The following is a 26,877-nucleotide window of genomic DNA, read 5'->3' as shown; positions in this document are numbered from 1 at the left end:
TGTCTGAGTCAGAGGAGAAATATAAAGGCTGAGAGGGAAACAGCTGATCTGTGGCAGCCTAAATGGAATGAGAATCAGACAGTCCTTGCTGCAGCCATACGTACCCCGGACAGGGACACAGGTCCCCTAGATGGTGCAACAGCTGGGAGCTGGAGTTTAGGGATTGCGGAGCAATCCCAGGGCGAGGGCTGCTGTTGACTGTGGAGAGAACAATCAAGGGGATGTGAGGGAGGAGATTGTGATGGGAAACGCCTGTGGAGGAAAGCTGGGCGGCCATGGAAGCAAGGCGATAGTGCTGAGTCGTGCGTAGGGGGTGGAGCCATCGCCACAGCCTCTCTCCCGCCACACGCCAGCACTGGGAGCTGAAAACAGGGCGGCCGGCCCGTCAGACGCCTCACCACTGAACTCCAGATCACCACAGCCTCTCTCCCCCCACATGCCAGCACTGGGAGCTGAAAACAGGGCGGCCGGCCCGTCAGACGCCTCACCACTGAACTCCAGATCACCACAGCCTCTCTCCCCCCCCACATGCCAGCACTGGGAGCTGAAAACAGGGCGGCCGGCCCGTCAGACGCCTCACCACTGAACTCCAGAGTAGGACCCCAGCCAGGGGGGCCCCCTATGTGCCTGACATGCCTAACAGCAGAGAAGGACCCCAGGCAAGGGAACTAATTAAGCTTTTTTTTTTCTCATCACATTATTTATTGTTATAAACCTCTGCCTTTTTGTGGGGTTTTGCTGTTCTGGGGAGTTTTTCTTTTTTTCCTTTCTTCTTCCTTTTTTTTTTTCCCTTTTCTCTTTTTTAATTTTCTTAAACTTGTTATTATTTTTTTCTACATTTATTTCTTTGTTTGCTTTTCCTACTGTTCTTTACCCCTTGCAGTTAATCTTTAATATATATAAATCTTCTTTATCTACCTCTATTTATCTTTGCATATCTATTCTTTTTTTCTTTCCTTTACTCTCAACATATTTATTAGTCCTGTTTTCATTGCTTTATTCCCAACTTGGCACCTTGATTTAGTTATGTTTTCCAGTTTGTGCTTTAGTTTTGCTATTAACTGGTAGATATAATTCTTGATTTCCTTTGTTCACCAGATCACTCCATTGTACTTTATTTTTGTTGGACTGTTTTGATTTTGCTTATGGGTATATATTCCATTATTTTAATTATTACTTGCCTGATTTTGTAACTGCCATTTGTCTAGGGTTCATCTTTGGTTCCTCGTTTTTGGGTTTGTTGGGTTTGGGTTTGTTTTAATCCCACTTAATGCCATAACAAACCACTTGTGAAATCTTCCTTACTTACCAGAGATCAAGTCCTGAGCCTTTGGAGTGCGAGCACTGACTCCAAGACCCTAGACTACCAGAGAACTAACCCTCAGATCAGATCAGATCAGTCGCTCAGTTGTGTCCGACTCTTTGCTACCCCATGAATAGCAGCACGCCAGACCTCCCTGTCCATCACCAACTCCCGGAGTTCACTCAGACTCATGTCCATCGAGTCAGTGATGCCATCCAGCCATCTCATCCTCTGTCGTCCCCTTCTCCTCCTGCCCCCAATCCCTCCCAGCATCAGAGTCTTTTCCAATGAGTCAACTCTTCGCATGAGGTGGCCAAAGTACTCGAGTTTCAGCTTTAGCGTCATTCCTTCCAAAGAAATCCCAGGGCTGATCTCCTTCAGAATGGACTGGTGGATCTCCCTGCAGTCCAAGGGACTCTCAAGAGTCTTCTCCAACACCGCAGTTCAAAAGCATCAATTCTTCAGCGCTCAGCCTTCTTCACAGTCCAACTCTCACATCCATACACGACCACAGGAAAAACCACAGCCTTGACTAGACGAACCTTTGTTGGCAAAGTAATGTCTCTGCTTTTGAATATGCTATCTAGGTTGGTCATAACTTTCCTTCCAAGGAGTAAGCGTCTTTTAATTTCATGGCTGCAGTCACCATCTGCGGTGATTTTGGAGCCCAGAAAAATAAAGTCTGACACTGTTTCCACTGTTTCCCCATCTATTTCCCATGAAGTGATGGGACTGGATGCCACGATCTTCGTTTTCTGAATGTTGAGCTTTAAGCCAACTTTTTCACTCTCCTCTTTCACTTTCATCAAGAGGCTTTTGAGTTCCTCTTCACTTTCTGCCATAAGGGTGGTGTCATCTGCATATCTGACGTTATTGATATTTTTCCAGGCAATCTTGATTCCAGCTTGTGTTTCTTCCAGTCCAGCGTTTCTCATGATGTACTCTGCATAGAAGTTAAATAAACAGGGTGACAATATACAGCCTTGACGTACTCCTTTTCCTATTTGGAACCAGTCTGTTGTTCCATGTCATTCTAACTGTTGCTTCCTGACCTGCATACAGATTTCTCAAGAGGCAGGTCAGGTGGTCTGGTATTCCCATGTCTTTCAGAATTGTCCACAGTTTATTGTGATCCACACAGTCAAAGGCTTTGGCATAGTCAATAAAGCAGAAATAGATGTTTTTCTGGAACTCTCTTGCTTTTTCCATGATCCAGCGGATGTTGGCAATTTGATCTCTGGTTCCTCTGCCTTTTCTAAAACCAGCTTGAACATCAGGAAGTTCATGGTTCACATATTGCTGAAGCCTGGCTTGGAGAATTTTGAGCATTACTTTACTAGCATGTGAGATGAGTGCAATTGTGAGGTAGTTTGAGCATTCTTTGGCATTGCCTTTCTTTGGGATTGGAATGAAAACTGACTTTTTCCAGTCCTGTGGCCACTGCTGAGTTGTCCAAATTTGCTGGCATATTGAGTGCAGCACTTTCACAGCATCATCTTTTAGGATTTGAAAGAGCTCCATTGGAATTCCATCACTTCCACTACCTTTGTTCATAGTGATGCTTTCTAAGGCCCACTTGACTTCATATTCCAGGATGTCTGGCTCTAGGTCAGTGATCACACCATCGTGATTATCTGGGTCGTGAAGATCTTTTTTGTACAGTTCTTCTGTGTATTCTTGCCATCTCTTCTTAATATCTCTGCTTCTGTTAGGTCCATACCATTTCTGTCCTTTATTGAGCCCATCTTTGCATGAAATGTTCCTTTGGTATCTCTGATTTTCTTGAAGAGATCCCTAGTCTTTCCCATTCTGTTGTTTTCCTCTATTTCTTTGCATTGATCACTGAAGAAGGCTTTCTTATCTCTTCTTGCTATTCTTTGAAACTCTGCATTCAGATGTTTATATCTTTCCTTTTCTCCTTTGCTTTTCGCTTCTCTTCTTTTCACAGCTATTTGTAAGGCCTCCCCAGACAGCCATTTTGCTTTTTTGCATTTCTTTTCCATGGTGATAGTCTTGATCCCTGTCTCCTGTACAATGTCACAAACCTCATTCCATAGTTCATCAGGCACTCTATCTATCAGATCTAGGCCCTTAAATCTATTTCTCACTTCCACTGTATAATCATAAGGGATTTGATTTAGGTCATACCTGAATGGTCTAGTGGTTTTCCCTACTTTCTTCAATTTCAGTCTGAATTTGGCAATAAGGAGTTCATGGTCTGAACCACAGTCAGCTCCTGGTCTTGTTTTTGCTTACAGAATGTGGTCCACTGGAGAAGGGAATGGCAAACCACTTCAGTATTCTTGCCTTAAGAACCCCATGAACAGCATGAAAAGGCAAACTGATTGGATACTGAAAGAGAAACTCCCTAGGTCAGTAGGTGCCCACTATGCTACTGGAGATCAGTGGAGAAATAACTCCAGAAAGAATGAAGGGATGGAGCCAAAGCAAAAACAATACCCAGCTGTGGATGTGACTGGTGATAGAAGCAAGGTCCGATGCTGTAAAGAGCAATATTGCATAGGAACCTGGAATGTCAGGTCCATGAATCAAGGCAAATTGGAAGTGGTCAGACAAGAGATGGCAAGAGTAAATGTTGACATTCTAGGAATCGGTGAACTGAAATGGACTGGAAGGGGTGAATTTAACTCAGATGACCATTATATCTACTACTGCGGGCAGGAATCCCTCAGAATAAATGGAGTGGCCATCATGGTCAACAAAAGAGTCCGAAATGCAGTACTTGGATGCAATCTCAAAAATGACAGAATGATCTCTGTTCGTTTCCAAGGCAAACCATTCAATATCACAGTAATCCAAGTCTATGCCCCAACCAGTAATGCTGAAGAAGCTGAAGTTGAACGGTTCTATGAAGACCTACAAGACCTTTTACAACTAACACCCAAAAAAGATGTCCTTTTCATTATAGGGGACTGGAATGCAAAAGTAGGAAGTCAAGAAACACGTGGAGTAACAGGCAAATTTGGCCTTGGAATACGGAATGAAGCAGGGCAAAGACTAATAGAGTTTTGCCAAGAAAATGCACTGGTCATAACAAACACCCTCTTCCAACAACACAAGAGAACTAACCCTAGGGAGTATCAAATAGTGGAAACTCACACAAAGGAAACCACTTGAATATAAGACCTGGCATCACCCAACCACCAGTAGCACCCTGTGCAGGACAGCTCATCTAAACAACAAACAAAATGAAAATTCATCAGCAGACAGGATTAGCACCTCACTCAGCCTTACCCATCACAGGGAAAAACAAAGAAGCAAACAAAAAACTCAGCACAAATCTCACCCTATATGAAGTTTACACAGGCCACTGGACCAAGCTTAGGAGGGAAGAAACCAAAGGGAAGAAAGAATTCAGCCTTGAAGCCTGGGAAAAGGAGACCTCAAACACAGTAAGTTAAAAAAAATAATGAAAAGGCAGAGAAATACTACACAAATGAAGGAACAAACTAGAAACACAGGAGTCCAAATAAATGAAGAGGAAATAGGCAAACTACCTGAAAAAGAATTCAGAATAATGGTAGTAGAGATGATCAAAAACCTTGAAAACAAAATGGATAAAACGTAAGAATCAATTAACAACGATCTAGAAGAATGAAAGAATAAACATACAGAGACAAACAACACAATTACTGAAGTTAAAAATACTCTAGAAGGAATCAATAGGAGAATATCTGAGGCAGAAGAACAAATCAGAGAGCTGGAAGATAAAATGGTGGAAATAACTTCTGAAGAGCCGAATAAAGTAAAAAGAATGAAAAGAGCTGAGGACAGTCCCAGAGATCTTTGGGACCACATAAAATGCCCCAACATTCAAATTATAGGGGTCCCAGAAGAAGAAGAGAAAAAGAAAATTTTTGAAGAGATTATAGTTGAAAAGTTCCCCAACTGGAAAAGGAAATAGTCAATCAAGTCCAAGAGGCACAAAGAGTCCCATACAGGATAAATCCAAGGAGAAACATGCCAAGACACATACTCATCAAACTAACAAAGACTAAACACAAAGAAAGAATATTAAAAGCAGCAAAGGAGAAGCAACAAGTAACATACAAGGGAAACCCCATACACTTAACAGCTGATCTTTCAACGGAAACTCTGCAGGCCAGAAGGGAATGGCAGGATATATTTAAAGTACTGAAAGGGAAAAATCTACAACCAAGGTTACTTTACCTGGCAAGGATCTCATTCAAAATTGATGGAGAAATCAAGAGCTTTTCAGACAAGCAAAAGTTAAGAGAATTCAGTACCACCAAACCAGCTTTACAACAAGTGTTAAAGGGACTTTTATAGTCAAGAAATACAAGAGAAGAAAATATCTACAAAATATCTACAAATATCTACAAAATCAACCCCAAACAATTAATAAAATAGCAATTGGAACATACACATCAACAATTACTTTAAATGTAAATGGATTAAATGCTGTAACCAAAAGACAAAGACTGGTTGAATGGATAATAAAACAAGACCCATATATATGCTGTCTACAAGAAACCCACTTCAGACCTCAAGACTCATATAGACTGAAAGTGAGAGGATGGAAAAATATATTCCATGCAAATGGGAAGCAAAAGAAAGCTGGAGTAGCAATCCTCATATCAGACAAAATAGACATTAAAATAAAGAAGATTACAAGAGATAAGGAAGGTCACTACATAATGATCAAGGGATCAACCCAAGAGGAAGACATAACAATTGTAAATATCTATGCACCCAACATAGGAGCACCTCAATACATAAGACAAACACTAACAGACATAAAAGGAGAAATTGACAGTAACACAATAACAGTAGGAGACTTTAACAACCCACTCACACCAATGGACAGATCATCAACACAGAAAATAAGGAAATAAACCTTAAATAATACATTAGATGAGATGGATCTCATTGATATCTTCAGGACATTCCATCCAAATGCAGAAGAATACACCTTCTTCTCAAGTGTACATGGAACATTCTCCAGGATAGACAACATCTTGGGTTACAAATCAAACCTCAGTAAATTTAAGAAAACTGAAATTGTATCATGCATCTTCTCTGACCACAATGAGACTAGATATCAACTACAAGAAAAAAACTGTAAAAAACACAAACACATGGAGATTAACCAATACATTTCTAAATAACCAACATGTTACTTAAGAAATCAAAAGGGAAATCAAAAATTTCTAGGAACAAATGACAATGAAAACTTAACAACTCAAAACCTATGGGATACAGCAAAAGCAGTTCTAAGAGGGAAGTTTATAGCAATACAATCCTACCTTAAGAAACAAGAAAAACATCGAATAGACAACCTAACTTTGCACCTAAAACAACTGGAAAAAGAAGAACGAAAAATCCCAAAATTAGTAGAAGGAAAGAAATCATAAATATCAGAGCAGAAATAAGTGAAAAAGAAATGAAAGAAACAATAGTAAAGATTAATAAAACTAAAAGGTGGTTCTTTGAGAAGATAAACAAAATTTACAAACCTTTAGCCAGAATCATAAAGAAAAAAGAGAGAAGAATCAAATCAACAAAATTAGAAATGAAAAAGGAGAGGTTACAACAGACAGAAATACAAATGCAGAAATACAAAGGATTATAAGAGACTATTATGAACAACCATATGGCAATAAAATGGATAACCTGGAAGAAATGGACAGATGCTTAGTAAAGTTCAATCTTCCAAGACTGAACAAGGAAGAAACAAATTATGAAAAACCAAATTACAAGCACTGAAATTGAAGCTGTGATAAAAAATCTCCCAAAAAACAAAACCCCAGGACCAGATGGCTTCACAGGAGAATTCTATCAAACATTTAAAGAGCTAGTGCTATCCTTCTAAAACTCTTTCAAAAATTGCAGAGAAAGGAACACTTCCAAACTCATTCTATGGGGCCACCATCACCCTGATACCAAAACCAGACAAAGACAACACACAAAAAGAAAACTACAGGCCAATATCACTGATGAACATAGATGCAAACATCCTCAACAAAATTTTAGCAAACAGAATTCAGCAACACATCAAAAAGCTCATACACCGTGATCAAGTTGTGTCTATTCCATGGATGCAAGGATTCTTCAATACAAGCAAATCAATCAATGTGATACATGATATTAACAAATCAAAAGATAAAAACCATACGATAATCTCAGTAGATGCAGAAAAAGCCTTTGACAAAATTCAGCACCCATTTATAAAGAAAACTTCAAAAAAACCTCAACATAGTAAAGGCCATATATGATGAGCCTACAGCAAACATTATTCTCAATGGTGAAAAACTGAAAGCATTCCCCCTAAGATCAGGAACAAGACAAGGGTATCCATTTTCACCACTATTATTCAACATAGTTCTGGAAGTCCTAGCTACAACAATCAGAAAAGAAAAAGAAATAAAAGGAATCCAGATTGGAAAAGAAGAAGTCTGTTTGCAGATGACATGATGCTGTACATAGAAAACCCTAAAGATAGTATCAGGAAATTACTAGAGCTAATCAGTAAATTTAGCAAAGTTTCAGGATACAAAATCAATACACAGAAGTCACTTGCATTTCTATATACTAACAATGAAAAATCAGAGAGAAATTAAGGAATCAATCCCATTCACCATTGCAACAAAAATAATTAAATATCTAGGAATAAACTTACCTAAGGAGACAAAAGAACTGTACACAGAAAATTATAAGATACTGATGAAAGAAATCAAAGATGACAAAAACAGATGGAGAGATATTCCATATTCCTGGGTAGGAAGAATCAATATTGTGAAAATGACTATACTACCAAACACAACCTACAGATTCAATGCAATCCCTATCAAATTACCAATGGCATTTTTCACAGAACTAGAGCAAAAATTTTCACAATTCATATGGAAACACAAAAGACCCTGAATAGCCAAAGCAGTCTTGAGAAAGAAGCATGGAGCTAGAGGAATCAACCTTCCTAACTTCAGATTATACTACAAAGCTACAGTCATCAAGACAGTATGATAGTGGCACAAAAACAGAAATATAGACCAATAGAACAAAACAGAAAGCCCAGAAAAAAACCATGCACCTATGGGTACTTTATTTTTGACAAAGGAGTCAAGAATATACAATGGGGCAAAGACAGCCTCTTCGATAAATAGTGCTGGGAAAACTGGACAGCTACATGTAAAAGAATGAAATTAGAACACTTCTTAACACCATATACGAAGATAAACTCAAAATCGATTAAAGACCTAAACATAAGACCAGAAACTATAACACCCTTAGAGGAAAACACAGGCAGAACACTCAGTGACATATATTAAAGCAAGAGCCTCTATGACCCACCTCCTAGAGTAATGGAAATGAAAGCAAAATCAAACAAGTGGAACCTGATTAAACTTAAAAGCTTTTGGAAAGCAAAGGAAACTATCAGCAAGGTGAAAAGACAACCCTCAGAATGGGAGAAAATGATAGCAAATAAAACAACTGACAAAGGATTAATTTCCAAAATATACAAGCAGCTCATACAACTCAGTAATAGAAAAACAAACAACCCAATCAAAAACTGGGAACAAGACCTAAACAGACATTTCTCCAAAGAAGACACACAGATGGCTAACAAACACTTGAAAAGGTGCTCAACATTGCTCATTGTTCAGTTCAGTTCAGTTCAGTCACTCAGTCGTGTCCAACTCTTTGCGACCCCATGAATTGCAGCACGCCAGGCCTCCCTGTCCATCACCAACTCCCGGAGTTCACTCAGACTCACGTCCATCGAATCAGTGATGCCATCCAGCCATCTCATCCTCTGTCGTCCCCTTCTCCTCCTCGCCCCAATCCCTCCGAGCGTCAGAGTCTTTTTCAATGAGTCAACTTTTCACATGAGGTGGCCAAAGTACTGGAGTTTCAGCTTCAGCATCATTCCTTCCAAAGAAATCCCAGGGCTGATCTCCTTCAGAATGGACTGGTGGATCTCCCTGCAGTCCAAGGGACTCTCAAGAGTCCTCTCCAACACCACAGTTCAAAAGCATCAATTCTTCGCCACTCAGCCTTCTTCACAGTCCAACTCTCACATCCATACATGACCACAAGAAAAACCATAGCCTTGACTAGACGGACCTTTGTTGGCAAAGTAATGTCTCTGCTTTTCAATATGCTATCGAGGTTGGTCATAACTTTCCTTCCAAGGAGTAAGCGTCTTTTAATTTCATGGCTGCAGTCACCATCTGCAGTGATTTTGGAGCCCAGAAAAATAAAGTCTGACACTGTTTCCACTGTTTCCCCATCTATTTTCCATGAAGTGATGGGACTGGATGCCATGATCTTCGTTTTCTGAATTTTGAGCTTTAAGCCAACTTTTTCACTCTCCACTTTCACTTTCATCAAGAGGCTTTTGAGTTCCTCTTCACTTTCTGCCATAAGGGTGGTGTCATCTGCATATCTGAGGTTATTGATATTTCTCCCGGCAATCTTGATTCCAGCTTGTGTTTCTTCCAGTCCAGTGTTTCTCATGATGTACTCTGCATAGAAGTTAAATAAACAGGGTGACAATATACAGCCTTGACGTACTCCTTTTCCTATTTGGAACCAGTCTGTTGTTCCATGTCCAGTTCTAACTGTTGCTTCCTGACCTGCATACAAATTTCTCAAGAGGCAGGTCAGGTGGTCTGGTATTCCCATCTCTTTCAGAATTTTCCACAGTTTATTGTGATCCACACAGTCAAAGGCTTTGGCATAGTCAATGAAGCAGAAATAGATGTTTTTCTGGAACTCTCTTGCTTTTTCCATGATCCAGCGGATGTTGGCAATTTGATCTCTGGTTCCTCTTCCTTTTCTAAAACCAGCTTGAAAATCAGGAAGTTCATGGTTCACATATTGCTGAAGCCTGGCTTGGAGAATTTAGAGCATTACTTTACTAGCATGTGAGATGAGTGCAATTGTGAGGTAGTTTGAGCATTCTTTGGCATTCGCTTTCTTTGGGACTGGAATGAAAACAGACCTTTTCCAGTCCTGTGGCCACTGCTGAGTTGTCCAAATTTGCTGGCATATTGAGTGCAGCACTTTCACAGCATCATCTTTTAGGATTTGAAAGAGCTCCATTGGAATTTCATCACCTCCACTAGCTTTGTTCGTAGTGATGCTTTCTAAGGCCCACTTGACTTCACATTCCAGGATGTCTGGCCTAGGTCAGTGATCACACCATCGTGATTATCTGGGTCGTGAAGATCTTTTTTGTACAGTTCTTCTGTGTATTCTTGCCACCTCTTCTTAATATCTTCTGCTTCTGTTAGGTCCATACCATTTCTGTCCTTTATCGAGCCCATCTTTGCATGAAATGTTCCCTTGGTATCTCTAATTTTCTTGAAGAGATCTCTAGTCTTTCCCATTCTGTTGTTTTCCTCTATTTCTTTGCATTGATCGCTGAGGAAGGCTTTCTTATGTCTTCTTGCTATTCTTTGGAACTCTGCATTCATTTGCTTATATCTTTACTTTTCTCCTTTGCTTTTTGCTTTTCTTCTTTTCACAGCTATTTGTAAGGCCTCCCCAGACAGCCATTTTGCTTTTTTGCATTTCTTTTCCTTGGGGATGGTCTTGATCCCTGTCTCCTGTACAATGTCATGAACCTCATTCCATAGTTCATCAGGCACTCTATCTATCAGATCTAGGCCCTTAAATCTATTTCTCACTTCTGCTGTATAATCATAAGGGATTTGATTTAGGTCATACCTGAATGGTCTAGTGGTTTTCCCTACTTTCTTCAATTTCAGTCTGAATTTGGTAATAAGGAGTTCATGATCTGAGCCCCAGTCATCTCCAGGTCTTGTTTTTCTTGACTGTATAGAGAAAACGAAGATCATGGCATCCGATCCCATCACTTCATGGGTAATAGATGGGGAAACAGTGGAAACAGTGTCAGACTTTACTTTTTTGGGCTCCAAAATCACTGCAGATGGTGACTGCAGCCATGAAATTAAAAGACGCTTACTCCTTGGAAGGAAAGTTATGACCAACCTAGATAGCATATTCAAAAGCAGAGACATTACTTTGCCAACAAAGGTCCGTCTAGTCAAGGTTATGGGTTTTCCTGTGGTCATGTATGGATGTGAGAGTTGGACTGTGAAGAAGGCTGAGCGCCAAAGAATTGATGCTTTTGAACTGCGGTGTTGGAGAAGACTCTTGAGAGTCCCTTGGACTGCAAGGAGATCCAACCAGTCCATTCTGAAGGAGATCAGCCCTGGGATTTCTTTGGAGGGAATGATGCTGAAGCTGAAACTCCAGTACTTTGGCCACCTCATGCGAAAAGTTGACTCATTGGAAAAGACTCTGATGCTTGGAGGGATCAGGGGCAGGAGGAGAAGGGGACGATAGAGGATGAGATGGCTGGATGGCATCACTGATTCGATGGACGTGAATCTGAGTGAACTCTGGGAGTTGGTGATGGACAGGGAGGCCTGGCGTGCTGCGATTCATGGGGTCGCGAAGAGTCAGACACGACTGAGCGACTGAACTGAACTGAACTGAATAGAGCTTCTCCATCTTTGACTGCAAAGAATATAATCAATCTGATTTCGGTGTTGACCATCTGGTGATGTCCATGTCCATGTCCATGTCTCATTATTAAAGAAATGCAAATCAAAACTACAATGAGATATCACCTCACACTGGTTAGAATGAAAAAGAATCAAAAAGTCTGCAGACAATAAATGCTGGAGAGGGTGTGGAGAAAAGCAAACGCTCCTGCACTGTTGCTGGGAATGTAAACTGATACAGCCACTATGGAAGGTGGTATGGAGATTCCTTAAAAACTAGGAATAAAACCACCATATGACTCAGCAATCCCACTCCTAGGCATATACCCTGAGGAAAACAAAATTGAAAGAGACACATGTATCCTATTGTTCATTATAGCACTATTTACAATAGCTAGAACATGGAAGCAACCTAAATGTCCATCGACAGAGAATGGATAAAGAAGTTTTGGTACATATACACAATGGAATATTATTCAGCCATAAGAAGGAACATCTTTGAGTCAGTTCTAATGAGGTAGATGAACCTAGAGCCTATTATACAGAGTGAAGTAAGTCAGAAAGAGAAAGACAAATATTGTATTCTAACATATACGTATGCAATCTAGATCTAGAAAAATGGTACTGAAGAATTTATTTACAGGGCAGCAATGGAGAAACAGACATAGAGAATAGACTTATGGACATGGGGAGAGGGGAGGAGAGGGTGAGATGTATGGAAAGAGTAACATGGAAACTTATATTACCATATGTAAAATAGATAGCCAACAGGAATTTGCTGTATGGCTCAGGACACTCAAACAGGGGCTCTATATCAATCTAGAGGGATGGGATGGGGAGGGAGATGAGAGGGAGGTTCAAAAGGGAGGGGATATATGTACACCTATGGCTTATTCATGTTGAGGTTTGACAGAAAACAACAAAATTCTGTAAAGCAAATATCCTTCAATTAAAAAATAAATTTTAAAAATAAAATAAAATTAATGATCAGGAAAAAAAAAAGATTCCATAGTCTGGATGCTCCACATTTCTTTACACTATCTTGATGAGCATCTGGGTTGTTTTCACTTTCTAGCTGTCATGAATTATGCTGCTGTGAACATTTATATGTGTTTCTGGGTGGACATATGTTGTTAGTTTTAATGGGTTTATACCTAGGAATGGAATTATTTGTTGGGTTATGTGGTATCTGTATGTTTAACTTTTTGAGGAGCTACTGTTTAGACTTGTCCAAGGTGGCAGCATCATTTTATATTCCCCTTCAGCAATGTTTGAGAATTCCAGTTTCCCTACACCCTTGCCAACAGTTGTTATTATCTGTGTGGTGTGGGGTGTGAAATGGTATCCCATTGTGGTTATGATTTGCATTGCCCCAAGAAAATGGGGCAGAACCCTTTTAAGAATGGCAATTCATGGAATTCCCTGGCAATCTAGTGGTTAGAATTCCAGGTTTTCACTGCTGGGGGCTCAGGTTCAATCCCTGTTCAGGGAACTAGGGTCCTACAAGCCATGCAGTGTGGCAAAAAAACAAAACAAAACAAAAAAGGTGGGGGGTGATGTAGTGGGAAGATGCAGAAGAACATGCTGCTTATGTTTAAAGTAATGTCTAAAAATAACACTATTTCCTCGGTAAACCTGCTCTAGAACTTACATGTTCTGGCAGTTCAGAGCTGCTGTAATCAGAGGAAACATCCACACTGGAGAGAAATGTTCTTAGGTCGCTCCCACAGAATTCACACTTGGGTGATTCCTCCTCCTCTTCTTCCTTCAGAGAGGAGAGAAAAAATGAAGATATGCCCACATGGAGGCCCAGAGCCTCTCAGAGCAGGAGAAGCCAGAGCCCTGGGCAAGGCCAGCGAATCTACATTTCAAAGAGTGTGGCTGGAAAAGAGAGCTGGCCAATCAGCTGCCGCCACCCTGAACCTAAACTAGTGTCAAGGCCCGTCTCGGAAGACCTGAAAGGTCTGCCTGGGATTCAGGTGGAACCAGCCCTGCCCAGAGACCAGTGCAGGGACAGCTCTGTGGAAGGGAGCCCCCAAGGCCTTCCTCAAGCTCAGGCCCATCTCTGGGTGTCAGGGGAAGAAAGCTCAATACAAGCTCTTGTGCTTCAGAAAAACGAAGGTGCTGGGTTTGCAATGCAAGAGACCTGGTTCGATCCCTGGGTCAGCAATATCCCCTGTAGAAAGGAATGGCCACGCACTCCAGTATTCTTGCCTGGAGAATTCCATGGACAAAGGAACCTGGTGGGCTATATAGTCCATGGGGTTGCAAAGAGTTGGACATGACTGCACGATTAACACTTAAGTTTGAAGAAAGAATTTCTTTCTTCAAGAAAGAATTTACATTACATGTTTGCTTAGTTCAATGTGCTGCACAAAATAACAGTGAACACCAACCACGTTGCTGCATCCACAGGGCGTTCCTGTCAACTCCTGCACACATATCTGTGCTGCCCTGCCTCACTTGTTGGTGAATCTTATTTTCAGCAAATAAGGCTGTACCTTTAGTGTGCCCCAGATGAAGTAATCAAGGAGGTTCCAGTTTGGGGAGTGTGCAGCTCTCAGTACAAGTCCAAGTTTGGAAATAATCATACTGCCAGTCAGTCCCATACCTCTTTGGCCAAGCAAGGTGGTGTGCGTCCTGTCGGAATGACTAAGGTGACCTCTCCCTTGCCCGTTGAAAGCAGACATTAATTAGTCACTTAACACTATTAAATACAGCTAACGCTCACTGTGCTTCCAGGCTTATGGCCATTTTTATAGGTTGAACTGTGTTCCCCCAAAGGCTATGTTAATCCTAACCCCCGGTACCTGTGAATGTGGCCTGACTTAGAATGGGGTCTCTGAAGATGTAATGAAGTTAAGAGGAGGTCATTAGGGTGGGCAATAAAGAAATATGACTGGTATCCTTGGAGAAGTGGGACTTTTGGACACAGACACACGCTGTGACTGTCAAGGCAGAGGCTACAGTGATGTGGCCGCAAGCCAAGGAATGCCGATGACTGATGCCGTCACCAGAAGCTCGGAAGAGGCAAGAAGGGACTCTCCCAGGCTGGACTTGCTGACACCTTGATTTTGGACTTTTAGCCTTCAGAACTGCGAGACAATACTTTTCTGTTGCCATAAGCCACCTAGTTTCTGGCATTTTGTTACAGAAGCCCTAGGAAATGAACACAGCCACCCTAAGTGCTATTCCAAGTAAGTGAGCTCTTAGCCTGCTTTTTTTTTTAAAGTAAGTTCGGACTTCCCTGGCAGTCCAGTTGTTAAGACTTAGCCTTCTAACGCAGGGAGTGTGGATTTCAGCCCTGGTTGGGGAACTAAGATCCCACATGACTCTCGGCCAAAAAACGAAAATATAAAACAGAAACAATTCTGTAACAAACTGAATAACTTCAAAAATGGTCCATGTCAAAAAAAAAATCTTAAAAAAATTATGTTCAGTATCTTTTGTGCAAATCATCACGTGTCTTTTTACATCATTTATGACAGAAATAAAAAAAAATGTAAATGAAAATTACCTTGAACTTAATGCCTAAATTGGAACTCTCTTGTTTGAATGTCAGAATAGATGGTGGCCCGATGCTGGGTAATGTTCTCAGAGAGGGCTCAAAGAGTGTTATGAAGTCTTCCTTAAACTAAATTTTAAAAAGAGAGAAAGAAAAAAAAAAGGAAGATTGAATAAGTGATTTTTACCATGAGTATGGTGTACTAGTTGGGTTGATAAACATCTCTTACCTCCAGTTCACATAAAATACTTAGTTTTGGTTCTTCTGGGTTAATTATCCATTTTGCTGAAGAAAAAAGGGACAGATTTAGAAGGAAAGTTTAAAACTTTTATGCAGTGTAGTTTGAAAATCATTTTCTGTAAAGTCCTAGCCCATTACACACACACACACACACACAGAGTCTAAATGCCCAGAAACCCTACCTTCACCACCTTCTTGCATATATTCTTTTTTTACTGGAATATAATTGCTTTACAATGTTGTGTTAGTTTCTGCTGTATTCTTAGGGGAGCTCTTTTCTAAAGGGGTTGGATGCCATCCAAGTTAAGGCAGGCTCCCTAAGGGCAGTTTGTCTTTGTTGGAGGCGGGGGTTGATGCCAAACATCCAGTTACCTCTTAACTTAGATGCTAGATTTTCAGGTTCATTCTCCTTCTTTACAGAGGGCACTTTCTTCTCTGAAAAAAGAGTGTACATTTGTCAATCAGTCCTGACAAAGGAGAAAAGAAGTCTCATAGAAAAGAAAATACGCCTCTTAGGAAAATAAGTGCCCTTGTTGTGTTTATCTTTTAACGTTTTTCCTTTTCCCGAATAACATTTTATCAACAGTAAATAACAAACAGAGGAGGTGCACCACTAATGAAACATATTAAAAAATGTTTCCTGGGGCTTCCCAGGTGGCACTAGCGGTAAAGAACCCGCGGGCCAATGCAGGAGACTTAAAAGATGTTTCCTTGCTGCTTTTGAGTCTCAGAATACTACATGAATGCATATTTTACTTGATTATAATCATGGTTTGCAGACCCTTTTGTGTTCTGCCTTTTAAGCATACCATTCTGTCTAATTTATGACCATCATTCTGCAAAAGAGTCTTCAGCGGGAGGAGTGCTGGGCTGGGGTCAAGTAGTTCCCCATTCAAAACAGTGAATTAAACCACCATGATAATTCCCTCTGCAGATTCCAGGGCAATACTGGGAAAGGGAAAGACAGCCATCAGCACACAAGCCACTTGGAATAAATGTCTAGAAGGTTAAGCAAATGAGATTGGCATGATGAAAAACCAATCAGAACAATCCACAATGGGACAGAGGTAAAGGGGGAGGGTGGGCCCATTTTCCCAGTACAGCCAGAGCTGGTGCTGGAGAAAGAGATGGATGTCAGAGGATGAGACCCTTCCTCTGTGGTGGTGGTGGTTTAGTCGCTAAGTCGTGTCCGACTCTTGCGACCGCGTGGACTGTAGCCTGCCAGGCTCCTCTGTCAATGGAATTCTCCAAGCAAGAATACTGGAGTGGGTTGCCATTTCCTTCTCCAACTTCCTATGTGAAGGATCTGAATAATTATATATTTTTTTAAGTGGATCATTTTTCAAAGTCTTCATTGAATTTGTCACAGTATTACTTCTGCTGTTTATGTTCTGGTTTTTTGGTAGTGAGGCATGTGGGATCTTAACTCCCTAACTAGGGATCAAACCCATATCCCCTGCATTGGAAGGTGAAGTTTTAGCCCCTGGACTTCCAGGGAACCCCCTGAACAATTTAAAAATAAGTTTTAGGCATTTTGCCCAACAGAAATGCCAGAACAGATATTTTTTAAAAAAAGAGTGAACAAAGGTTTTCATTAAGGTATTTTTTGTTATAAGGAAGAGGTCAAAACACCAAACCAAACCAAATCAAATGACCTTGAAACATCTAACAATCAGATGTATTACATAAGTCACAGTAACTGTAGGTATATAAGGGAATGCTATGCACTCATTTCAAGAAAGTAGATCAGTTGTTCCTGACATAGGATGGTAAAAAATTTTTTTTAATTAAAAAAAAGATAAAACTGCTGTTAATCTAGGAAATATAATTGTCTAGTAGACTTTTAACTGATAAACTATTAGAATTAGAAAGTTCAGCAAGAGAATCAGATCCAAGATTAATACAATCAATAATTTTCTTCAGTTCAGTTCAGTTCATTCACTCAGTTGCGTCCAACTCTTTGCAACCCCATAGACTGCAGCACGCCAGGCCTCCCTGTCCATCACCAACTCCCGGAGTTTACTCAAACTCATGTTCATTGAGTCAGTGATGCCATCCAACCATCTCATCCTCTGTTGTCCCCTTCTCCTCCCGCCTTCAATCTTTCCCAGCATCAGGGTCTTTTCAAACAAGTCTATACATGGACAATAACCAATTAGAAGATATAATAGAAAAAAAATCCCAATTGTTATATCAATAAAAGACAACTGCAAAACACTTCAGAATAAATTAATTAGAGCTGCAAATAAGTTCTCTATTAAAAGGAACTATAAAAGAAGATATGAAAAAAGTTGAAAATGTACATTTGGCTCCTGTTGTTAAAGTAATCAAACAAGGAAACTATCCAATGAGGTGGCTCTAATAATGCCTTGGTAGCCAACTGTTAGCAAAAGGGAAACCTAAGCCAGAGCCAAGGTTAATGCCTCAAGGTTAAGAACAGCTAACTGCAAACATCCAACTGGGCTTTCCCAAATAATGCAACCTTAAGCAATAGCCAATCAAATAACTTCCTTGGTTTGCTCCTTCAACTTCTCTATAAAAACCTCTCCAGAGCTCTCCTCTGTCGGGTGCTCCTAAACTATATCCGGTTTGGCGCTGGCCAATTCCAATCCATATCTGCTCAAATAAACTTTAAATAAACTCTAAAAAAAAAGGAAAATGTCTCAGTTTATCTTTTAATTAAAGCTACAAAGTAAGATCAAAGAGTCAACTTATCAAATTCCGCTGAAAAACCTCATTGCAATTACTTGGACTATATAGATTAATTTGGGAATAATTAACAAGTTTTCTGCTGCTGCTGCTGCTAAGTCGCTTCAGTTGTGTCCAACTCTGTGCTACCCCACAGGCGGCAGCCCAATAGGCTCCCCCGTCCCTGGGATTCTCCAGGCAAGAACACTGGAGTGGGTTGCCATTTCCTTCTCCAATGCATGAAAGTGAAAAGTGAAAGTGAAGTCACTCAGTTGTGTCTGACCCTCAGCGACCCCATGGACTGCAGCCTACCAGGCTCTTCCGTCCATGGGATTTTCCACGCAAGAGTACTGGAGTGGGTTGCCATTTCCTTCTCCAATGCATGAAAGTGAAAAGTGAAAGTGAAGTCGCTCAGTTGTGTCCGACCCTCAGCAACCCCATGGACTGCAGCCTACCAGGCTCCGCCGTCCATGGGATTTTCCAGGCAGGAGTACTGGAGTGGGGTGCCATTGACTTCTCCAACAAGTTTTCTAATAGTAGGTTTAATATTATGTTAACATATGATATTAATTCTACATCTGATTTTTATGTTAGATTGTGTCACTTCTCTGGGCAGGCCCTCCAGTGACTTTGGACTTCATTCTCATTGAATAAGATCTGGTCCTCACCATCTCTCTGACCTTATTACCTAGAATTCACTTCCTTCCTCACTCCACTGCAGCCACTCTGGCTGCCTCCATCATTTTAGAGGGAAGCGCTTGCTCTTCCCTATGCCTGTAACACTCTTTCCCCAGAGATCATCATCACTCTCACACTTCGAGGTCTGTACTCAAATACTTCAGTTTCTCAGTGAAGATTTCCCTGAGCATCCTGTGTAAACTTTGACCCACTTGTCCAGCACTTCCCACCCCTCTGCCTGCTCTATTTTTCTCCTTAGCACTTACATCATCTAAGCCATTGTGCATTTCCTTGCTTTGTGTATTATTTATGTCACTATCACCGTCACCTCCATCCCCCACACTTTAATAGAAGACCACTGAGACAGGGGTTTGTCTGCTTTATTCATTGCTGTGACGCTAGAATAGGAAACTGACCTATGACAGGTACTTGACCTATTACAGGTATGTGTTCTGTAAACATCTGATGAACATATGATCCAACATACAACAAATAATCAAGTTTAAAGGAAAGGCTATTCATAATGATCACTTCTGAGGAATATACTGAGTAAGTTAAAAACTTAATGTTCCCATTATATTTTTCTTAATGGTTTGATGTTTAAAAAACAGCATGCATATGTTACTTCTATAATAAAAAATAGAGATATGTATCAAAATATGATGGCAGACTATCTCTTGATGTGAACACAGGTGCTACCATTTACTAAAGACTCAGTGCCAAGGATTTTCAATGTTGAATCTCACTTTGATCTTCATAATGGTCCTATGAGACAAGGATTATTATGGCCAATAGAGGAAGAAGGAGAGTCAGTGAGGTTAACTGACTTGCCTCGTTGTCACAGTGTTGGTTTGTGTTGGTGCTGGGGTTTAATTCTACCTCCCCTGGTCGCCTACCCCCATGCTCTTTCCAGCATGCAGTCCCACCTCCCAGCAAAAGCTTCAGAACCAAACCACTCACTGGGCTTCTCCATGCCAGCCAATTCTTGAAGCCAACTTTCTTCTGTTTGTATTGATACTGGAACTTTTGGATGCAGACTGTGATAGATAGCCCTGAAATTTAGACAAAACGCTTGTTTTCAGTATACCTAGAGAGTTGTTAGCAGTCCTTTTAAATCTGGTACATTTAACAATCAAATAACAAATGTCCCTAGAAGACCCTGATTTCTTGGAAATATTTTCTTCCATTCTTATGTCTTCAGTAAAGTCAGGCACACTGTGCTAGTGTCGTATCTGTTTTTTGCAAAGTACTCCTTTCTAAATCTTAGAGGCTCCCAATACCATATTATTTCTCTCAGAGAGTAAATTACCACCCCTCTCTCTGTGCATGTGTGTCATTATTGTCAGCGTTGGCAATGATATTATGTGTGTTTAAACATTTATTTGAATTTAAATTAGAACATACTGTTCGTTTTAAAATAGCTGTAAAATAATCCAGTCTTTTTAAAGGGCTGAAGTTAAATGCATTGTAATTAAGCATTCTGTATTCATCCCACAAGTATTGTGGAGCTTTATCAGTCAGTTAACATTGACATAACCAGAAGCAGGAATTTACTGACTAGCTAAAATGACTGTTACTGGTAACAAGTAAATAGTAACTATTGCTTTTCAAGTTCCTTTGCCTCTTTGAGTTTCAGGGGTTTTTTTTTGTTTGTTTGTTTTGCAGTAATTTGCTGGGTCTTCTAAAAATATCAGACAAAAATTTCCCAAAGAGTTTAGTCAACGTTAGGACTGTTACTTTTTCACCTTTCTCAGTTCTCTTATGTCTCCACCTTCCTTTTTTGAAGCTTTGTTTCTGGTACATTGTGTGTTTTAATTCTGAAATGACTATACTGTAATGGCTGGAGAACTGCTCTGTTGAAGCCACTCCATCTGGGGGAGTCCTGTTTGTCTAACTTCCCAGGGAAACAAGTTATGAGACCAAGAGTAAAGGAACACTGAATAAATTTTAAGACAGGCAAGAACTCAGAAATTTGACTATCCATGAGATCAATACAAAATAATTACCTGAGGAATTTTCTCCAGCAAAAAGAAGAGGAATAAAAAGAAAAAAAGCAAAATGGAAATCAAGAAAGTATGGCCATTAGCCCAATTCAGAAAAATTGAAGACAACTAAAAACAACCAAGGGTTCAGCAGTTCTCCTTTTAGGAGCCAAGATTTATGGACATAGGCTTTCATTTTCGTGTACATGCGTGCGGTCACAGTATTGGTTTCTCAGCAAGAAATTATGAGTATTGGTTATTGGTTTCCAACTTTTAGAATCAACTTGCACCCAAAGCACTAAGAACTAATAATAATTACAAGACACACAATCACAATAAAACTTAGTAAAGTAATATGACTTTATATGACTATATGATATACTTTAATAAAATCTGTTAATTTGTTGTTTATTGGGAAAAGAAAGGGTAAGAGGAGAGAAGGAAGTAGCAGTTCATTAAGGTGTTAATTTTTTAAAAGAGTTAATAGTCACTAAAATTGATAAACCGAGAAGTAGAGATTTAAATATTTTAAAGTCCTAAAGGTTAGAAAAATTAAAAATAATATAACTACTGAAAATGGAGAGGAGGGAAGTGGTGTGAGTTACATTCCTCAGCTTTCATGATGGGAGGTCAGTAGCTATGTTAAAAATTAATAAATCAAGTAATGAAAATCTGCTATTTAAATTTTACTGGAAACAAAACAAACTGTTAATAGTATGTTAACTCTGGTGAGTGGAAGAGGGAACAGAGAGGGGTACAGAAATCTACAGGTAGATAATAGACCAGAGATGGGCAAGGACCCTGTCTCTATCTGCTCCAAAGTGTCTAACAGTGTAGATTAAAAATTTAAATATATATATATTAGTTGCAAATGCCCTGGATGATCTTACTCTACCTTCCTGACACATTCATCCCCAAAGTAAACATCATTTTCAAAAAATAATAAGATGAAAACTGAAAACAATTTCTTACCTATCAAAATTCATTTCAGACATGTCTTTCCTAAATGTCTGAAATATTTTTGGAAAACCTGTTGAATAAAACACGAAACAATTTAGCCATTCCATTTGAATCAATGGTTCTCAAAAGGTCACTTTTGCCCCCTAGGAAACATTTAGCAATATCTAAAGACATTTTGACAATTTTTGATTGTCACAAAGCCTAGTAGGGGCCAACTGGCCGAGTCAGATGTAGACAGGGATGCTGTTAAACATACCATAAAGCCGAGTACAGTCCCTCCTCCTGCCCTGAACACGCTCAGCCCCAGCAAAGAGTGATCCAGACCAAAATGTCAATACTGGGGGATGGACGAAATCTACTCTAAGGAACTGCTCTGCTTCCAAGTGGCTGGAGTGCTTTCAGTACAGGAGGTTAGGCACAAATGTGAACTGTTTATTTGCGGGGGGGCGGGGGGGGTGGGGAGGGGAGGCAGGGCTGTTTCAATAGCAGAGCATCCTTAAAGCACCAGTCCTTCCTCTTCCTCGTGGTATGAGAGAGAGAGAGAGAGAGAGAGAAAGAGGCGGGAGGACAGAATGAATATGAGACAGAGGACACGATCACTGAATGCACTCGTACAAGTTATAAAGCGAGCACTCGGTACAGTACTGCCTTTTTCCTGTTTTAGGAGGATGCTTCCCCTTCATTCGAAACTGTGAACTATCACAGCCGCTCAGCCAAGATTTCAGGGTCTTTGATAGAAAAGACTGAGATACGGGTGTATGGGAAGTGGTGAGTGTATTTGGAAACTGACACCCCGTCGACGAAGGTTCTAGAGTAGTTGGACCAGCTCTCCCCTAGGGATCGGGAAGCCTTAGAGGAAAGGGCTCGGCGTCGGGCGAGGGGCGAGGAGGCGGTACTTTTTTGGGAGGAGATCCTGGAGGGGGCGCTCTCGCTGGGCACAGACGTCTGGCTCCACCACGACAGGCTCGGCGTCCTGAGCGTCAGCGTTGAGCTCAGGCTGGGGCTGACGACGCTGACTAAGCGGGGGCGAGGCCAGCCTTCCTCATTGGCATCTCCGAAGTCCCAAAACTTGGAGAAGTACTCCTCGCTGAACCTCCCAAAGGCCTCCAGCTCCTTTTCCAGCTCCGCCACCGCCTGCTGGTCCTCCTCCTCCTCCTCCTCTTCCTCCTCCACCGCCTCCTCTTCTTCCTCCTCCTCCTCTTCCTCCGCGTTCACCTCCTGCTCCTCTTCCTCCTCTTCCTGGCCCTGCTCCTTCTCGGGCTTTCCGAAGCTGCGTTGCGAGTGCATGTTGGCCGTGGCAGGCGGGAAGCAGGATCCCCGCTAGCCCAAAGGACACCGGCGGGTCCAGGCCCGGGGGGCGCGCCGCCTTCTGTGCGTCCGTCTCCCTGGGCAACCTTCGGCCCGCGAGCCTGGAGATTAAAGTCGCAGGACCCCTTAACCGGGAGGACTGGCGCTGGGAGGAGAGGGGCCGACGGGGACGGTAGCCAGGACCCCTGCAGGTTCCTTTGGCATCTGCGTTCTGGACTCCAGCGGGAAATTTTAATGGCCTGCTGCGAACTGATCCTCCTTTCTAATTTCTCAGCTTATTTGGAGCCAGTCTTTAAAAATTTTTTTAATTAAAAGAAAAAGGAGGTATAGTTGACTTAAAATATTGTATTAATTTCTAGTGTACAACACGATTCGATATTTTTGTAGAACTTCAGATCAGATCAGATCAGTCGCTCAGTCGTGTCCGACTCTTTGCGACCCCATGAATCGCAGCATGCCAGGCCTCCCTGTCCATCACCAACTCCCGGAGTTCACTCAGACTCACGTCCATCGAGTCAGTGATGTCATCCAGCCATCTCATCCTCTGTCGTCCCCTTCTCCTCTTGCCCCCAATCCCTCCCAGCATCAGTCTTTTCCAATGAGTCAACTCTTCGCATGAGGTGGCCAAAGTACTGGAGTTTCAGCTGTAGCATCATTCCTTCCAAAGAAATCCCAGGGCTGATCTCCTTCAGAATGGACTGGTTGGATCTCTTTGCAGTCCAAGGGACTCTCAAGAGTCTTCTCCAACACCACAGTTCAAAAGCATCAATTCTTCAGCACTCAGCCTTCTTCACAGTCCAACTCTCACATCCATACATGACCAGAGGAAAAACCATAGCCTTGACTAGATGGACCTTTGTTGGCAAAGTAATGTCTCTGCTTTTCAATATGCTATCGAGGTTGGTCATAACTTTCCTTCCAAGGAGTAAGCGTCTTTTAATTTCATGGCTGCAGTCACCATCTGCAGTGATTTTGGAGCCCCCCCCAAATAAAGTCTGACACTGTTTCCACTGTTTCCCCATCTATTTCCCATGAAGTGATGGGACTGGATGCCATGATCTTCGTTTTCTGAATGTTGAGCTTTAAGCCAACTTTTTCACTCTCCACTTTCACTTTCATCAAGAGGCTTTTGAGTTCCTCTTCACTTTCTGCCATAAGGGTGGTGTCATCTGCATATCTGAGGTTATTGATATTTCTCCCGGCAATCTTGATTCCAGCTTGTGTTTCTTCCAGTCCAGCGTTTCTCACGATGTACTCTGCATAGAAGTTAAATAAACAGGGTGACAACATACAGCCTCGATGTACTCCTTTTCCTATTTGGAACCAGTCTGTTGTTCCATGTCCAGTTCTAACCGTTGCTTCCTGACCTGCATACAGATTTCTCAAGAGGCAGATCAGGTGGTCTGGTATTCCCATGTCTTTCAGAATTTTCCACAGTTTATTGTGATCCACACAGTCAAAGGCTTTGGCATAGTCAATAAAGCAGAAATAGATGTTTTTCTGGAACTCTCTTGCTTTTTCCATGATCCAGCGGATGTTGGCAATTTGATCTCTGGTTCCTCTGCCTTTTCTAAAATCAGCTTGAACATCAGGAAGTTCACGGTTCACATATTGCTGAAGCCTGGCTTGGAGAATTTTGAGCATTACTTTACTAGCGTGTGAGATGAGTGCAATTGTGCAGTAGTTTGAGCATTGTTTGGCATTGCCTTTCTTTGGGACTGGAATGAAAACAGACCTTTTCCAGTCCTGTGGCCACTGCTGAGTTTTCCAAATTTGCTGGCATATTGAGTGCAGCATTTTAATTTATTATAAAATATTGGGAAGCTAGTTTTTGGAGCTGGGGAAGGGGAATGGCTACTAGCGATGGACACCCATAAGGCCACTTGGTATTGCTGATGCCAGGGTTTGGTTTTGGAGTGGACAGGTGCTTGTTGGAGCTTATGATAAAACTTTATTTACAAAATCTGGCACCGGTCCACCGTGGTAGTTTGCTGGTTTGATTTTTTTAAAAGACTGCCTTAAATGTGGGCTTCTCAGATGGTGCTAGTGGTAAAGAACCTCCTGCCAATGCAAGAGACATAAGAGAGTTTCCATCCCTGGGTGGGGAAGATCCCCTGAAGGAGGTCATGGCAACCCTCTCCAGTATTCTTGTCTGGAGAATCCCATAGACAGAGGAACCTGGTAGGCTACAGTATATAGGGCACAAAGAGTCGGACACAACTGAAACGACTGAGCATGCACACTTTAAATATTGTTTATTCCAATTAGTGAGATTTTTGATGCCACTGAGGTGAGTGCCTTGCTGTAGTCCGGGGCCTGATTAATGCTTGTTCTATCCATCCATACAGTGGGTGGACAAGGCCTGAGTCATTTGGCCACGAAGGCATCTCCCATGGCTTTGTTTTCAGTTCATTGTACTTTTTACCACAGGGCTGGAAACCAACTCAGGTTTGGTTGCTCATTGCTCCAAAGTTAGTGCTCAATAAGCAAGGGCTGGTGGAAAAAGAAAGGTGCTTTGCTTGGGAAGCTGGCAATCTGGGGAGGTGGTGAACTAATGTCCTCCAAACCATCTCCCAATGAGCAGATCAGGGGGCAAGAACTTTAGAGGAAAGCTTTAAGGATGTGCAGACAGGGGCTGTGCAGAGCAGCACAGTCAGCTCTTGACTACCATCTTGAAACTGGTCATGCTGTGGTTTGGTCTTGATTGTTTTAAGCATAATAATTCTCACTTTCAGGGTAGTTTGTTGCCATTTTCTTGAAGCCAGCTCCTGGAATTATGCTAGCCATAGATGCAGTACTGCTCAGGGGCAGCAGCTTATATCATGGTTACAGTCTGGTCATTATGCAATTTAGCTTTTCCCCTTTGGTAGTGGTTATAGTGTCTGCAAAATAACTCAGGAATGTGTCTCAGATACCATTATCTATGTCCTTCAGGGCGGAACTAAAGATTCTGTGACTGCCCTATGGGTGATTTCCTGCTTAAATTGTTACCAGTTCTCTAGGCCTAATTGCTATTTTTGTCACTACATGTCTATATCCTTTCAATCATTAATTCTTGAGCCAGGCTTTTGTGACTCGGGGGAGGCTCCTAGCAGACTAAAGCCTTTTTCTACAAACAAGAAATAGGGCACATGGAAGGGCGTTTGTACCTGGGAGAATCCCGTAGGATCCTGCTTGGGTTTGTTAGGGGAAGCACTGACTGAAACCGCCCACCCTGGCCAGGCACCATAGTAACTATTTGCATCAGTTGTTTTATGACAGGAGGTCCTGGTAAGGAACATGGAACTAACACGCCACCACCAACCAGGAGAGTTCAGAAAAGGTCAAAAAGTGACACCACGTGTCCAGCCACCTCCCAGAATCCTTCTCTCTGGCATCCATCTTGGCTGAACAAGGCGTGCACCACCAGGAAGGATTCTGAGTCAGAACGATTGGCTAAAGACAACCCAGAAACTAATCCCATCACCATAAAACCCAAGACTGGCAGAGCATTTCTCCTGGGTTCCCTTACCCTGCTGCTCTCTGCCCGGCTGCCCTTTCCCAATAAAATCTCTTGCTTTGTCAGCACGTGTGTCTCCTTGGACAATTCATTTCCGAGTGTTAGACAAGAGCCCACTTTCGGGCCCTGGAAGGGGCCCCCTTCCTGCAACAGTTTCATACTTACTAAAATTTGTGTAAAATATTTTTGTACATATA

General features: G+C 41.6%; 2 protein-coding genes across 2 annotated transcripts in view; one reads left to right on the top strand and one right to left on the bottom strand.

Moving 5' to 3' along the window:
- Nucleotides 1-23,160, bottom strand: part of ERICH6 (glutamate rich 6) — a 48,548-nt gene extending 25,388 nt beyond the window's left edge. Inside the window, exons 1-7 of the mRNA XM_055570112.1 lie at nucleotides 22,770-23,160; nucleotides 21,886-21,943; nucleotides 19,892-19,983; nucleotides 15,938-16,000; nucleotides 15,555-15,610; nucleotides 15,338-15,454; nucleotides 13,472-13,585 (exon numbers count right to left, since the gene is read on the bottom strand). Of these exons, the coding sequence (XP_055426087.1) occupies nucleotides 13,472-13,585; nucleotides 15,338-15,454; nucleotides 15,555-15,610; nucleotides 15,938-16,000; nucleotides 19,892-19,983; nucleotides 21,886-21,943; nucleotides 22,770-23,160 (891 nt within the window). The remainder of the gene's footprint in view (nucleotides 1-13,471; nucleotides 13,586-15,337; nucleotides 15,455-15,554; nucleotides 15,611-15,937; nucleotides 16,001-19,891; nucleotides 19,984-21,885; nucleotides 21,944-22,769) is intronic.
- LOC129644035 (craniofacial development protein 2-like) lies at nucleotides 528-5,622 on the top strand. Its single transcript, XM_055569364.1, has 2 exons — nucleotides 528-659; nucleotides 3,562-5,622. The coding sequence occupies exons 1-2, from the start codon at nucleotides 529-531 to the stop codon at nucleotides 4,439-4,441; spliced, it is 1,011 nt and encodes a 336-aa protein (XP_055425339.1). The 5' UTR covers nucleotide 528; the 3' UTR covers nucleotides 4,442-5,622.
- Nucleotides 23,161-26,877: the final 3,717 nt, after the last annotated feature.

This window comes from Bubalus kerabau, chromosome 2 (genome assembly GCF_029407905.1).
Source record: "Bubalus kerabau isolate K-KA32 ecotype Philippines breed swamp buffalo chromosome 2, PCC_UOA_SB_1v2, whole genome shotgun sequence".
NCBI lineage: Eukaryota > Metazoa > Chordata > Mammalia > Artiodactyla > Bovidae > Bubalus > Bubalus kerabau.
The sequence above is the reverse complement of the archived record's forward strand: the minus strand, read 5'-3'. Positions and strand labels throughout refer to the sequence as shown.